The 16,467-nt window shown below is 48.2% G+C and overlaps 2 protein-coding genes across 2 annotated transcripts; both read right to left on the bottom strand.

The window, feature by feature from the left end:
* Positions 1-480: 480 nt before the first annotated feature.
* Positions 481-2,333, bottom strand: LOC119090384 (uncharacterized). The gene is made up of 2 exons (XM_037213181.1): positions 2,099-2,333; positions 481-1,025 (listed from the first exon to the last, which is right to left on the bottom strand). Exons 1-2 carry the CDS (start codon positions 2,172-2,174, stop codon positions 781-783), a joined length of 321 nt encoding a protein of 106 aa, XP_037069076.1. The 5' UTR covers positions 2,175-2,333; the 3' UTR covers positions 481-780.
* A 5,652-nt stretch (positions 2,334-7,985) lies between these two features.
* Positions 7,986-10,348, bottom strand: LOC119090383 (uncharacterized). The gene is made up of 2 exons (XM_037213180.1): positions 10,096-10,348; positions 7,986-9,023 (listed from the first exon to the last, which is right to left on the bottom strand). Exons 1-2 carry the CDS (start codon positions 10,169-10,171, stop codon positions 8,779-8,781), a joined length of 321 nt encoding a protein of 106 aa, XP_037069075.1. The 5' UTR covers positions 10,172-10,348; the 3' UTR covers positions 7,986-8,778.
* Positions 10,349-16,467: the final 6,119 nt, after the last annotated feature.

The following is a 16,467-nucleotide window of genomic DNA, read 5'->3' as shown; positions in this document are numbered from 1 at the left end:
GCTAGAATAGCGTTTGGCTAGCTACAATCAAGATTCGGTTTTTTCTATGGACACGTATGTCAGATCTATTCTTTCCGAAACTTTTCGAAGCTGTTGAAACCATTCGTTGGCATGTCTGACGCACATACGACAAAACAAATTCCCACATTTTGACTTCGCCCTGTTCATCTGCGTCCCTCTTGGTAGCTATGCCGTACTAAAACAGCTGACAAACTCAAACATGATCGACGATGAATGATGCTTAAATTAAATGATCCCCGAAGCCCGCATTGTTCCTCATAGTACTAATGTAAGTAAAAATGGCGTAGCCCGCGTAAAACACCCTCAAGCGATCCTCGTGGGTGACTATGCTGTATGATACTGTCCTATAATGTGGGAGTATTGAAGGCATGGCCAAAAAATGTAGTCAAGTCTCACATCATAACTCATTCTTAGTTGGATGCACGCAGCTTCGGTCTTGATTGTTGATGAAATGTCACGTAAACCCTTTCCTTGTCGGAGAACAAGGTATATATTAGAAACTCACACAGTCATTAGAAATCTTAGAAAATTTCAGTGCATTAACCCATTGTGAAAGTCCAATGAAGCTCATATTATTCACTCTTGTTGTGCAGCTACATTCTACACCCGCGTTGCATGTACTCGCAGCCTCTCACTGGTGGACGCGGAGGCAGGTCAGCAATATGTTCCGTCTAACCTCCGATCAGATCCTCATCGCGATCGCATAATGACAGCAGCCGTGACATTCACCGTTTAAGTTCAGCTTTAACGCCATACGATTCAGCGATAGATAGGAACGAACGGTTGACAGGAGGCCGTGGTGCCGCCCGCGTCCAGTGTGCAGCGTGTGCCCGCTTCGCACTGGGCCGAACAGGTGGGGCGGCATGACTTGTTGCACACGTAATAGCAGCATCCGTAGCCGGGGCCGCACTCCGCATGACTGTGGCAGGCGTCAGGCACAGGGCGGCACCGCACCGTAGGACCGATGTCGTCGTAGTGGCAGATGACGTCAGTCGTGGACGCGCCTGCAATCGGAAGGAGGGTGTCGATCAAGGCAACAGATGCCGGGTAGAACAAAGTTCAGTGTAAAACTGGAGTTACAAAGTAGAAATATACCAGACATATTGAAATGCACTACAGTATGCCCTACATATACTGAACATAAATACTTATGAAATGGCAGGATTTGGATAACGTTATTATGACGTCATGAATGGCTTGGTGACTTGGAAATAGTTTCCCCGAAATACTGTCCACGTCTTCGCGGGCGCGTAGCTCAGAAACTGCAGGGGTTTAGGTCTTGAGAAGGGCAGGGCTATAAACTGCACTGAATGATCTTCAAGATGGCTAGTTCAGTTCAAAACCCCATAGGAAAACGGAACACTGCTTTCAGATGGAATGTTTCCCATTTGAGGACATTGAGAGAACCATCAGATATGAGAAAACAACATCACTCATAACTATTGGTACACTTTTTAAATGGAAAAGACTGCTCTAGACAGCACAATTCTCTGCCCAGTTAATGTACTCCTCGATGCGTCATGGCTGGCTGACGTCATCACATCTTACACTGCAATGATTAGCAGCCAATTGACGACCGTTGTATCTGGCAATCGTGCCCACGAACGCCAGATATGAACGACGCGACTACGGTTTTTATTGGCCTTGATCGCCGCAAAGCTTACGGAATGGCAGGATTCAAATGACGTTATTATCGCGTCATAACTGCCAAGGCAACTTTGAAATAGTCTTTTCGATACACCTTACCCCATTTTCACGGACGTGTTGCCAAGAAACTAGAGAGACTTAGGTCTTAAAAAGGGCGAGATTATGAACGGCACTAAAACGTCTCCAAAATGACTGTGCAAGTTCAAACCTCCATATAAACGTGAGGCAGTCCCTTTAAGAGGCATTGTGTATGTAGCTTTGTCAATATACCAGTGCAGTGAAAATTAATACTAATGTTTCCACACGAATGAGAGATACGAACATCAACGGCTGTAGGTTTTCCCAGCAGGACAAATTACCAAGCCATCACCCGTGCCCAATCCTCGACAAAGATGACGCGTCTCCCCACATGTACAAGACGCACGCTTACCCGAGGCGACGTTCGCCGTCACCATCAAAAGCACCACCACCCATGCTGCCAGGGCCGCGGTCGTGTCGCGGAACATGGCTGAACTCTGCTCGCGCCGCGCCGTCGGCTTGGCTTTATGCAATGACGGCAGCCGGGTCGCGGCCGTGACAAGCGCTGCCTGGTATTTGACGGCCGTTCTGCGCACCGACAGACCGCGACGCGTTGTTGTGCAGGAACGGGGTAACTTTTCTGTCAGAACCGCGCGAAGTGTACTGCGCAGCGCTGGAGGCAGCCTTGATCACGCCGCGCGCGGCGCTACCTGTGGGGAGTGCAGGGAACATACCGGAAGGCCGGGACACGTCAGGGCAGACGCGACTGGATGAGTGGTGGGGCTGTGATGGATGACGTAACTGCGCCGCGGTGCAGGTATTGGCTGCACCTGGATGCACCTTCTCGTCTGCCAGTTGAATGCTGTCTTAGATAAACTGCAATTTGTGAGCCAACCTCGCCACCAGGAACGCATCATGAACCATGAAGAAACCATGAAGTATCGGTATTGTTGGAAATTCCTGCTGTGCAACTCTAATCCGGTATTTACCCTGGAACCAGCAGCGTCGCCACCAGTTCTCGGAAAACGACGAGCCTGTCTGGGCTGCATTTCTGCAGCTAATCTTTAAGGGAACGTGGCTGAAAAGGCACCACCATAAGCGCCCTTCAAGTATTGGATCGATCTACTGGTTGAAGATGCATCCGCGGGCCAGATAAGACCGGATCAGAAATGTCCACGGCAACATGGATTAGGACCGGACCGGATTTTCAATTTTGCGGCCTCACACAGCTTGTGTTGAAAACCAATCAAATGGAAATTATCACTGAAATAGTCGCAAAAATGCGTACTGAAGATATCAACTCAGAACCGTACCTAGCTCATCCATATATTCCAACAACAAATTTGTTGATGAACAGATCACATTGCCAAGTTAATTGTGGGTATATGTGCATCTGTGAGTGTATACGTATAGGTATCAAAAACTAGAACTCTCCTTCCTTCCAAGGTAACTAAAATGTTTTCTAATGTAATAACATATCTTGTCATAACATAGCTACTAATCCTCGTGGTCTTGTCAGCAATCTCATATAACCCTAGCAAGTGACATCATGCTATATATTTCATGCATCGCATTTCATTGTTAGATGGTTGCGCACTGTTATCAATGTGCATGACATTTTTTTTTTTGAAGGTCTGACTGTGACGTTTGGTGGCTGTGCGATGCACGATTACAGTTACGAAAAGCCTTCGTATTTTTTCAGCATGAGCAGCAAAAGCGAGATTTGGGGCGTATTCGCAGCCATCTGGACGACAAAGAATCTATGCCATTGATGCTTCAATAGATGCTACGCCTTTTGATGCTCGCTGCAATCCGAACGACACACATGTACGCGCCGTTACGTAGAGACTTCGCCGCACGCACGGAATCTTCTTCCTCCGTTTGGTTAAAGTAAGGGAGATATTTACGCGTCAAGCTCAATTACAAACCAATGTACACAACCCGGACCTGCAGCAGTAAATGAAAAGGTGCTTATACGCTGCAAACCCCATTATTTGCTGTCTGCATTGTTCGGAATACGCATAGTACGTCCGAACGTGAATGTTTGGATCTCGCGTGTACTCAAGTTACGAAGATGTAAACAGAAATCGTGTCGCGCTAAGAACGCGTCAGGCAGGCAAAGATTCTACATGACGTCACGTAGAACAAAACATTCTTGGTACGCCTCGAATACAACCCTGGTGGCATCTGATTTTGTAATGGGGTTCAAAAATGACGAAAACTGCTTCATTCTTTCAGATGAAAGAGCAAGCATCGCAGACATCCATCAGACGACAGTCTGGCGCGTGGATCATTATTTTGACGCAGCCGGTAATATAACAGGAAATAATGGTCGCGGTTGATGTGTCATCCGTTGATGTGTCCGAGAACAGAAACACACCTGAAGTGTAGTATGTGAGGTGAGGTGGTTGTTATAGTTATTCAGAAGGTGTACTAGATGAGCGCCGTCTCGCGTTTGTGAATTGGGTGCCGCTGAGATTGTCGAGTGGTATGTGTGGGCATGTTGCACCTAACCTGCGGGCTGCAATTGCTAGGAAATGTGCCCACACCTTCAGGTTATTGAAACCTGAAGCGATTTGCCCTTGTGACATGATGATGCTTTTAAGGTATTGGACAAAAAATCTGGGATTTCATAAATATGATGATGATCCTTGTTTGCTCTGGTCTTCATGCAGAATTGCGTTCCCAAAATGTCGCAAGCTACAAAAATCTTAACACCCATTGGCCTGTGGCAACTTATGACCCTTTTGAAATGGAAAAGAGCAATCAACTTCAATTCAAGACACTCAGACGAACCGAATTTGCTGTAACTTTTTTGAAAGTCGTCCATGGAAAGTCGATTCGCACGGATTCACTTGATAAATTTGTTCTGGTAAGTTGGAGCGAACTAAATTGGATTGATATATCTCGGAAAGCCAGAATGTTGGGGATCTGACCTAGCCGGACCGGGCTGCACCGGACTCTGAAAATTTAATCCGAGAAGTGCTCTACTTCACACGTCCTGTTCCTTTGGTGAATATTCCTTATGTGCATGTCTTATAGACGTGGGTTGCCAACAATGTTTGCAGCAATAAAGCAACGGCAGCAATAGGCACCATCCACGACTACCACCTACCACCACTGAATTGATAAATTTTGGAAAAGTAGATCGGCGGGGAGGTTGGATCTGAACTAGCTGGACTAGACTGTACCGAATCCTGAAAATTGAATCCGTGAAGTGCTCTACTTCACACGTCCTGTTCCTTTGCCAAATATTACTTATGCGCATGCCTTATAGGGATGGGTTGCCAACAATGTTTGCAGCAATACAGCAACGGCAGCAATAGGTACCATCAGCCCCTCCCCCAACCCAACTTATGAGGAAGGTCTTGATACTACGAGAAGCTACTCTACACACATATTAAAAGCAAAAGTAGCCTTTGCTCCTGCTTGCAGCTGGATGGATATCTGGCGTTTATCTGGGATCAGCTGCACTTTCTCTGTCCAGCCAAAAACAAAAAGGGCCCATTAGCATCAGCGCTGTAATTTTGCACTCGAAACGCGTTTCCCTCCGTAAATGTGCAGACAGATCCTTAGAGATCGAGATGTGGAGCAGAGGAGCAAGCAGAGGATTGGTAAGAAGGGAGAATGGGTGCAGTGTTGACAAATGGCCCCAGGTAGTGAAGGGCTCCTTCCAAAAAAAAGCCAGTGCAGTCCATTAAATTTCAAGGGGACGCGATTTTCTCCGTTTAATTCATTTCCCGCCTAAAACTGGAACATAAGCCAGAGGCGCTACCAGCAGATTTCATTTTATTCATATTTTGAAATGCATTACCCGAAAGAAGTGGCCGTAAAATGACCGCATGAAATCAACCACTGGCGTTTTTCATTTCACAATGGTTAAGTGTACTTTTTCTAAACCAATAGAACTCAGAGGCTTTGCCAGATTATTTTCTGGGCTCTGCAGAAATATTTAGGACTCCGTGAACGATGGTTGTGGATTGAAATTGGGTCAAAAATTATATTGACATGTCCACGCTTTGTCCGTCTGACAATATTCAACCTTCAGTCAGAAACGATTCCCAAAACAATGTAGCACAATTCTGAACCCGCGCGCTCGCGAGGCTTGGAAATAAAAACCCCGTCACCCAGCGTTGCAGTCTCCAGAGGACGCGCGTCGTCGGACCTGACGCTTTTAGTACCCGGTGGCGGCCAACGAGCAGATAAAGATGATGACTTATAGAAATGAGTGCCTGTAAACACTTCAAAGCATCATTTCGCATTTTAAAGAGGTAGTTTTGGCAGATATTTCACTTGTGCGGTTTTGCAGTTGGTAATGGGGCGGATTGGCATTTACAGCCCAGCCAACTTTTGATGGAACTGAAAGAGTTAAGAGAGAACCTCTAAGTTGTATGTTGCTGTAGCTATTTATTCATTCCATATGGCAAACTCAACTATAACGGTAAAACACATCCGCCAGCCTCAGGTTTGAGTGGTCTGAATTGATTTTGGAAGACATTCGGAGGCATTACGTCACGACGGTCTTTCGCACGCGCGCACCCGCTGCGTGGTGCTCATGTCCTTGCTCCTTAGATTGCGAGTGCACAGGCTTAAAATTTTCTCAGGTAACTTGTTCAATAAGTAGATGGTGTAAAAGGATTAACGTTCCCTGGCAAACATGCGCTGGCTTTTTTATTCTCCGACCTCATTTTGATTCACTCTTTTGAACACTAATGAGACACCTCGCCTTTTCTGGGCTAGGAGCCACGTGCGTGCGTACTAAGGGGACATTATCGTTCCCGGCCAAGGGCTGAAAGTCTAATGCGTCCCACGGTGGGGTGCATACCAGTTGTCAGTCTGATGACACGGTGGCGGGTCCCCCTGATTGACCTGGAGGCACTTAAAGGAATGCATCCTGCATTGGTCCTTTCCCTGACCGGGACCGAGACTCTCGCCGGGCAGTTGGTTCTAGATTGACGCAGTAGTCCTCATTGTCGTAACAATGTCTCTTATCGCGATCCAATAATTGGTACAGATGCTCCCGTTCGGTTTAACAGGCCGTTAGCTGAAATGGCGCGGAAGGCACCCTACTCCGCAATGGGGGACCTGGCCGACACCCTCTGGCTTCCTTCATTGTCCATTGTAGACTCTCATCTGAGCCCTCATATCCGCTTTCATTGGCAGAGAGCCCTAACCAACACAAGAGATCCTCAGGCGTTTCGGTCCATTCCCTGTCCCTGCTCAGCAAATGTTCTCCTGACCGGTTAGGGCCCTTACCAACAAAAAACCCTGTATTAGGCTCTGTCGGCCCATGACTGACGGAGAGTCCTCATTGTTACAGAGGCCGCGACCAATGCACACCGCGGCCTTGGCCTCATCCCCGCTTGTCAATGGGCACTCAGAGCCAAAACGACGGGATTTTCAAACGTGAAACATTCCTTTTAGGCTTGGGAATGGGCTCTCAGAGCCAGAATGACGGAGTTTTCAAATGTGAAACATGCCCCTTAGGCCTGGATGGCAAGGAAGCCTTGGCCCGTATAGAAGGCACGGAATTTACCGGATTCATCGAGTTACTGAAATGAGCGTAAATAGAACAGTGTTGTTTCATTTCAGATGCCGCCGATGAGCTTCAGACGCGCCTTTTTCGCAAAAGTAATGTGCTCTTTGGTGTAATGTGCGCAACGTGCACAGGAATATTGACCCCAATCATGCGGTCTCAACCCATTTTTCAACGCCGGTAAAAACAGGCTGTTCCAATTAGATTCATAACAACACAGCATACAATAACATGGCTTACGATGTTTTTTTTTGCAGCCGCGGGTGCCGAAATGCATGCGTTTATGATAGGGCCGTCATGTTTAATTACGTACAATTAATTTGCTAGAATTGCGCATTGAATGTGTGCACAAATTTGCATTTGATGTACGTATGTTCTATGACGTAACCATCGTTGATAACGACAAAAACGCTGATCCAAAGACATCCTTCGCGACATCGCCGGGCTCTCGTCGGTCGCACGGCGGCGTGCAATAGCTGATTCCTTGGGTCAGTCATGTGGGCGTTCTTAAGGCATACCACAGTCATCAAACGGTGAAAAAGTACATGTACATTTATTCTAACATGAGGCACAACCACGCCATTTCCGCCAAAAAAAAACGTCTGGACTAATCTGATTCGTTGATGCGCGTAGATTAACAATCTTCTAAATCTGCGCGCGTCTCCGCACAAGAATGCAGACAGCATTTATGTTGCAACTGTCCAGCTTTTGACAGCAATTTTCGTACACAGACGTTTTGCAGACATCCCAAAAACAAATGTAAAGACGAATTTTCTGCTAACATAGCGTTTGGCTGTCTACAATCAAGATTCGGTTTTTTCTATGGACACGTATGTCAGATCTATTCTTTCCGAAACTTTTCGAAGCTTTTGAAACCATTCGTTGGCATGTCTGACGCACATACGACAAAACAAATTCCCACATTTTGGCTTCGCCCTGTTCATCTGCGTCCCTCTTCTTAGCTATGCCGTACTAAAACAGCTAACAAACTCAAACATGATCGACGATGAATGATGCTTAAATCAAATGATCCCCAAAGCCCGCATTGTTCTTCATAGTACTAACGTAAGTCAAAATGGCGCAGCCCGCGTAAAACGCCCTCAAACGATCCTCGTGGGTGGCTATGCTGTAGGATGCTGTCCTATAATGTGGGAGTATTGAAGGCGTGGCCAAAAAATGTAGTCGAGTCTCACATCATAACTCATTCTTAGTTGGATACACGCAGCTTCGGTCTTGATCGTTGATGAAATGTCATGTAAACCCTTTCCTTGTCGGATAATAAGGTATATATTAAAAACACACACGGTCACTAGAAATCTTAGAAAATGTCAGTGCATTAACCCACTGTGAAAATCAAATTAAGCCCATATTATTCACTCTTGTTGTGCAGCTACATTCTACACACGCGTTGCATATACTTGCAGCCTCTCACTGGTGGACACGGAGGCAGGTCAGCAATATGTTCCGTCTAACCTCCGATCAGATCCCCATCGCGACCGCATAACGACAGCAGCCGTGACATGCACCGTTTAAGTTCAGCTTTAACGCCATACGATTCAGCGATAGATCGGAACGAACGGTTGACAGGAGGCTGTGGTGCCGCCCGCGTCCAGTGTGCAGCGTGTGCCCGCTTCACACTGGGCCGAACAGGTGGGGCGGCATGACTTGTTGCACACGTAATAGCAGCAGCCGTAGCTGGGGCCGCACTCTGAATGACTGTGGCAGGCGTCAGGCACAGGGCGGCACCGCACCGTAGGACCGATGTCGTCGTAGTGGCAGATGACGTCAGTTGTGGACGCGCCTGCAATCGGAAGGAGGGTGTCGATCAAGGCAACAGATGCCGGGTAGAACAAAGTTCAGTATAAAACTGGAGTTACAAAGCAGAAATATGCCAGGCATATTGAAATGCACTACAGTATGCACTACATATATTGAACATAGAGACTTATGAAATGGCAGGATTTGAATAACGTTATTATGACGTCATGAATGGCTTGGTGACTTGGAAATAGTTTCCCCGAAATGCTGTCCACGTCTTCGCGGGCGTGTAGCTCAGAAACTGCAGGGGTTTAGGTCTTGAGAAGGGCAGGGCTATAAACTGCACTGAATGATCTTCAAGATGGCTAGTTCAGTTCAAAACCCCATAGGAAAACGGAACACTGCTTTCAGATGGAATGTTTCCCATTTGAGGACATTGAGAGAACCATCAGATATGAGAAAACAACATCACTCATAACCATTGGTATACTTTTTAAATGGAAAAGACTGCTCTAGACAGCACAATTATCTGCCCAGTTAATGTACTCCTCAATGCGTCATGGCTGGCTGACGTCATCACATCTTACACTGCAATGATTAGCAGCCAATTGACGACCGTTGTATCTGGCAATCGTGCCCACGAACGCCAGATATGAACGACGCGACTACGGTTTTTATTGGCCTTGATCGCCGCAAAGCTTACGGAATGGCAGGATTCAAATGACGTTATTATCGCGTCATAAATGCCAAGGCAACTTTGAAATAGTCTTTCGATACACCTTACCCCATTTTCACGGGCGTGTTGCCCAGAAACTAGAGAGGCTTAGGTCTTAAGAAGGGCAAGATTATGAACGGCACTAAAACGTCTCCAAAATGACTATGCAACTTCAAACCTCCATATAAATGTGAAGCAGTCCCTTTAAGAGGCATTGTGCATGTAGCTTTGTCACTTTACCAGTGCAGTGAAAAGGAATACTAATGTTCCCATACGAATGAGAGGTACGAACATCAACGGCTGTAGATTTTCCCAGCAGGACAAATTACCAAGCCATCACCCGTACCCAATCCTCGACAAAGATGACGCGCCTCCCCACATGTACAAGACGCACGCTTACCCGAGGCGACGTTCGTCGTCACCATCAGAAGCACCATCACCCATGCTGCCAGTGCCGCGGTCGTGTCGCGGAACATGGCTGAACTCTGCTCGCGCCGCGCCGTCGGCTTGGCTTTATGCAATGACGGCAACCGGGCCGCAGCTGTGACAGGTGTTGCCTGGTATTTGACGGCCGTTCTGCGCACTGACAAACCGCGACGTGTTGTTGTGCAGGGACGGGGCAACTATTCTGTCAGAACCGCGCGAAGTGTACTGCGCAGCGCTGGAGGTAGCCTTGATCACGCCGCGCGCGGCGCCACCTGTGGGGAGTGCGGGGAACGTACCGGAAGGTCGGGGCACGCGAGGGAAGATGAGACTGGATGACCGGTAGGGCTGTGAGAGATGATAAACTGTGCCGCCCTGCAGGTGTTGGCTGCACCTGGATGCACCTTCTTGTCTGCCAGTTGAATGCTGCCTTAGCTAAACTGCAATTTGTGAGCCAACCTCGCCACCAGGAACGCATCCTGAACCATGAAGCATAGGTACTGTTTTAAATTCCAGCTGTGCAACTCTAGTCCGGTATTCCCCCTGGAACCAGCAGCGTCGCCACCAGTTCTCGGAAAACGTCGAGGCTGTCCAGGGTGCATTTCAGCAGCTAATCTTTAAGGGAGCCTGGCTGAAAATGCAGCACCATAAGCGCACTTAAGGATTGGATCGATCTACGGGCTGAAGATGCATCCGCGGGCCAGATAAGACCGGATCCGAAATTTCCACGACAACGTGGATTAGGACAAGATTTTCAATTTTGCCACGTCACACAGATTGTATTGAAAGCCAATCAAATGGAAATTATCACTAAACAGCCACAAAAATGCTTACTGGAGATATCAATTCAGAAGCGTGCATAGCTCATCCACATATTCCAGCAACAAATTTTGTGATGAACAGATCGCATTGACAACTTAGATGTGAGTGGACATGCATCTGTGAGTGTATGCGTATACGTTATCAAAAACTAGAGCTCTCATTCCTTTCATGGTAACTAAAATGCTTGCTAATGTGATAACATATCTTGTCATTATGTAGCTACTAATCCTCGTGGTCATGTCAGCAATCTCATTTAACCCCAGCAAGTAACATCATACTAAGCATATTCATGCGTTACATTTCATTGTAAGATGGTTATATACTTTTGTCAATGCGCATGACAATTTTCTTTTTTTGAAGGTGTGGCTGTGGCCTTTTGTGGCTATGCGGTGCACGATTACAGTTACGAATAGCTTTCGTATTTTTTTCACCATGAGCAGCAAAAGCGAGATTTGGGGTGCGTTCGAAGCGACCTGGACGACAAAGAATGTACGCCATTGATGTCTCAACAGATGCTACGCCTTTTGATGTTCACCGCCATCCGAACGACAAACATGTACGCGCCGTTACGTAGAGTCTTCGCCGCGGGCACGGGATCTTCTTCCGCCGTTTGGTTAAAGTAAGAGAGATATTTACGCTTCAAGTTCAATTACAAACCAATGTGCACGCCCCGGACCTGTAACAGAAAATGCAAAGGTGTGTTATACGCCGCAAACAGCATTATTTACTGTTTGCATTGTTCGGAATACGCGTAGTACGTCCGAACGTGAATGCTTGGATCCCGCGTGCACGTAAGTTACGAAGATGTGAACAGAAATCGTGTCGCGCTGCGAACGCGTCCGGCAGGCACAGATTCTACACGACGTCACGCAGAACAAAACATTCTTGGTACGCCTCGAATACAACCCTGGTGGCATCTGATTTTGTAATGGGGTTCAAAAATGACGAAAACTGCTTCATTATTTCGGATGAAAGAGCAGACATCGCAGACATCCATCAGACGACAGTCTGGCGCGTGGATCATTATTTTGACGCAGCCGGTAATATAGCAGAAAATAATGGTCGCGGTTGATGTGTCATCTGTTGGTGTGTCCGAGAACAGAAATACACCTGAAGTGTAGTATGTGAGGTGAGGTGGTTGTTTTAGTTTATGAATCAGGATAGCCTCGGTGCGGGCTAACGGGCAACCCGTCGCGCCAAAGCGCATGCTCATGGCCTCGGTCACCATGCCCCCCCACGCCGGATGCGAGTGTCCTGTCGCCGCCTGACCGAATCACTCCAGCCTCGCTTCCACGCCAAACCATTTAACACGCAGACCGCTGCCTGTATTTACCAGATCACTGAGACATGGACGAACTACGTGACCTGTCACGTCCCCTACCTCCTTCCTTAATTATGGAAGTGGGCTCGAACCATATTGCCCGTCCGGGAGGGTCGCATGGCCAGCGCCCCACCCCCCCCCCCCTAACTTGACGGGAGGTGGCCGTGGCCCGCGCCCGTCCGGTGGGGAGGGCCAAGGACACAGGAGCGTTCATGGCCCGGTAGGGAAAGGGACAACAGCCTGCGGATTCACACGTGCATGTTGGCACCGGTGTCCCGTTGTACGCAGGGCCAGATGTCGCCGCCTGGTTGTCACCACCACTTCTCCTCGCTCCTCGTTCCTCGGAACTCCCAGGGAGACTCCGTCCTCTCTGGACTCTCCACGCTCACCTTCACTTTCGCGCCTTCCCCGGACTCTCCGTCGTGACTTTCCCCGAGACTCTTCGTCTTTTCTGGTGGGCCCTTCCAGCTGGGTCGGCCAGCCCTCGTTTTCTTACGTGACCCAATAGATTTGCCGCCTCGCCCCCTCCGTCCAATGTGTCGGCGGGCCGTCCTGCGCTGCTTCCAGAGTCCGGCCCCAACGAGCCCCTGGGCCAGATCTCGGGTGTGGCGTCGCTGGCGACGACGCAAGGCCCGCCCGCCCTCGCCTCGGGCGGGCCCTGCACGATTCCCTCTGGCCCAGTTTCCACGTGGCGCGGAGCTTCTGATGCCAGCTGGAGCGACGGCGGCGCCGGCGAGGCGGGGTCCTGGGGCGAAGCGGCAAGCTCCTCACACGTTATTTGCACATTCCTGTGCGCATGTTGCGTCGCCGGTCACCTGGCTGTCGCCTCTTCGTATCTTGGTGCGTTGAACCACTTTGACAGAGGGGCCGCCGTTATGGCCGTTCCGGGGGGCACCTGGCGTCGCCTTGTTGATGCGGGCCCGATCGGCTGGAGCGTCGGGGGAGGGGGGGGGGGGGGGGTCCGCTTCCAGCTCTCAGGCCCCTCTCGACCTAATGGTCGTCTTCGGTTTAACGGGGAATTCCCGGCTATGCCCGGCTTGCTCGCCGTTCACGCTCCGCTGGGGAAATCCACCGACCCTGGACGGCTGGCGCGCAAAGTGGAAAGTAAGAAAATGTATGCTCACAAATCACTGATAATGGAGCCGGCTTCACGGACAATGACAATAAACACGGCCCTTCACGACGGCCCCGCCCCAGGCCCTGCCACGCGCGTGTCCGGAGCTCTGCGCTAAGCCTTGCGCCGGCGGCCTAGTAACCATCGCTCTCGGGCGGCACGCGGCGCATTCCAGCACCAGTGTAGCCCCGTCGATGCACCATGCGAACAACGCACGGTTGCCGCGCGTAACTGAGGAAACGAACAGGCATCGTAAGTTGTCACAACCTATGAATGCCATGCCTTGGCAGCACCCATTACAAGCGGCAAATGTTAGGCCCTGGGCCAAGGTTTTTGCCTTACTTGTCAAAACCTGACCTTTGGACTACGCCGAGCAACGATACGAGATGGGTCATGGGAATTCGAATGGGTTTGGTGGTCAGTTAATGGGATGGTGTTCTAGTCTGTGCGGTTTTCCAAAAGACACCCGGCAGTTATTCTGACCAAACTGTAGATACTGGCAGCAATGGCACCAAAGTGTACAAAAATGGTACGAAATTATAGTCTCACTGTACCGTCTCAGGCATTACTTTACACCTGATTTTCGCACACTTATCACCAAAACCTACATTTTCCATACATAACTTACTGTCTATGCGCATGGGGTGGCGTGATTGTCAGGTGTACAGGATCCAAAAAGCTTTGAATTTTGCTGCCAGGTTTGTGCTGAAGGCAAAAAAAACAGCCAGCAAATGCCCCCGGCTCTGGAATCTCTAGGCTGACTCCAGATTGATGACTTGGTGAAATAGAGGGACGTGCTTAAAAGTAATCAAAGCCCTTAGATGCAAAGAATCGCCCGGGCGTCCAATCTCCTTTCAGGCCGCGTTCCTCCCTTTCACTTAGGGAGACTGGTCCTCCACGTCAATGTCTCTCCACCTGCCCAGGTGCCGATTAGCAGTCACCAAGCGAGCCTTTCCCTACCGTGCCGCGGCAACTTGGAACGGCATGCCCCGACCACCACTATGTCTTTAGGTCTGACTTCTGAAGGATTAGAAACTCGCAGTTCAAACACACACACACACACACACACACACACACACACACACACACACACACACACACACACACACACCACACACACACACACACACACACACACCCACACACCACACACACACACACACACACACACACACACACACACCTTCACATATATATATATATATATATATATATATATATATATGCATGTGTGTATATTGTTTAAAACATTGAAATACAGCATTACTCACATGAATTAAGCAAATTTCCAGGCTGACCTATGGCATGATCTTGGCCTGATCCCATCATGACATCGACACGTGAGGAACACAGCATTATTACTTAGCCAGAAAGCATATACATTTAAAAAAGACAAAACACGCTCCATTAGGCCCATCCCCTGTAAGCTACCACGTGAAGAAGGTCTGGAGATCTCTGACCTTACCTTCAGCTTTCCTTTCACGGGGATTTCTCGTTTGTAGTTTTGTAAGCTGCATCCACAACATATTTCAGTTAGCGCATAACTTTGTTCCAATTAGGCACTTGCTCCCGAGAAAACTGAGTGACACTCTGTTACCCGGCTTTCCAGCCATAGGCGCCTGGCTTGGGCGCGAGCCAATCGCGGAATAATAAGCTGTGGAGCTGATATTATGGTCTTCTCGGAGAACAAACAATCTTCTTTTATTTCAACCAAAAATATTCAAAGGCCCGCAGTCTTAACTCGTTCAAAAAGCTCAACAAACTGCGGTAGGCATGTGTCGGACGTTCGCTATTGCAAGCCGAGTACACTTGTGACGTCATCAGTCGAATCAGCGGAATTCGGCCCGCCGGTGACACGTTTAGTGCTAGGGCCTTCGATGGAAGTAATACGTTCCGGATGGATTAATTTTTTGGATTAATATCCTTCTCTGGTATGTTAGATTGTGCAAACCAACACATTAGCCGATGACGCCAGTCGGAGCAATTATCCATCCGTCAATCGTGCTAATAATGCCTCGCCTCAATTCTTCAGTAAAGGTGTAAGCAAATGCGTTGTTTGCACAAGAGTCGCAGTCGTGGTGTTCGAAATTTGCTACCAGTGCTGACGAGTTCCCTTATCGGAAGACCATTCACTGACGCTAACGCTACGTTTGCGATATGAACGGTAAGTAAGTGATGAAAAAAACACAACATTTTGGGGTCATCTGATAACTGTGTGCTTCCAGCACAAACCTAGGGACACTTGAAATATTTGACCAATGGAAGCGAGCTCATAGAGTTAAAGGATAGCAATCGATATAAATCAAAATGCCCGGCAATCCTACGTGCGCAAAAAAAAATACAATTCGACTAACACACGCCATTTAAGTGGAAAGCTTCACATTTAAAGATGTGGAACATTCCCTTTAGCCTTTAAGTCTTAAAACGGCCACAACTTTGAACTACAAGAACACTTTTGAAATGTACTGTCTCGGTCCAAAACTCCATACAAGTGTGGAACAGAGCCAGTGAATGTTACCGTAAAGGGAGCATGCTTTGTTATTGTTTTTTTTTCTATTTATTGATAGTTTCAGATGCGTCTATTTTGATCAGTAATGCCAGTTTCCTCAAAATCCGACTGAAAAGCTCAGAATTGCTATTTTAAGCAGCCACTCTTGCGGAAGTGAATTTACTCCTGTTCACCATTTTGACAGCAATACATTTCATTTGTCCGGCTTTTCCCAACATATGTGTTCTGCAAAGTTTGCAAGACACCTATTTGTAAAAATGCTCGCGTGGCGATTGCTACGAAGGCTGAAACCATTCGTTGCACAGAAAAAAGGTGTGCAAGCATGAGACTATTATCCCGCAATTTAACGAATCGTTATACCATAGGTTGGATTTTTTGCTTATGGCTTTTAGCACAGTGGCTCTTTTTGAAACGCACTTTGGGTGAAGGGAACGAATTACCGCACGGTTATATTCACGCACCGGTTCAAACTTCAACCAATGTGCTTCTTGGTAACTGGCCCTTGCCGCCCGTTGTGCCAATCACAAACTTCCATTTGCTATGACATCATTTATACCAGAGGTGCCACTTTTTAAGCCCGCAG

This window comes from Pollicipes pollicipes, unplaced genomic scaffold (assembly GCF_011947565.3).
Source record: "Pollicipes pollicipes isolate AB1234 unplaced genomic scaffold, Ppol_2.1 Scaffold_3087;HRSCAF=3621_pilon_pilon_pilon, whole genome shotgun sequence".
In the NCBI taxonomy this organism is placed as follows: domain Eukaryota; kingdom Metazoa; phylum Arthropoda; class Thecostraca; order Pollicipedomorpha; family Pollicipedidae; genus Pollicipes; species Pollicipes pollicipes.
This window is presented reverse-complemented; position numbering and strand designations above follow the sequence as displayed.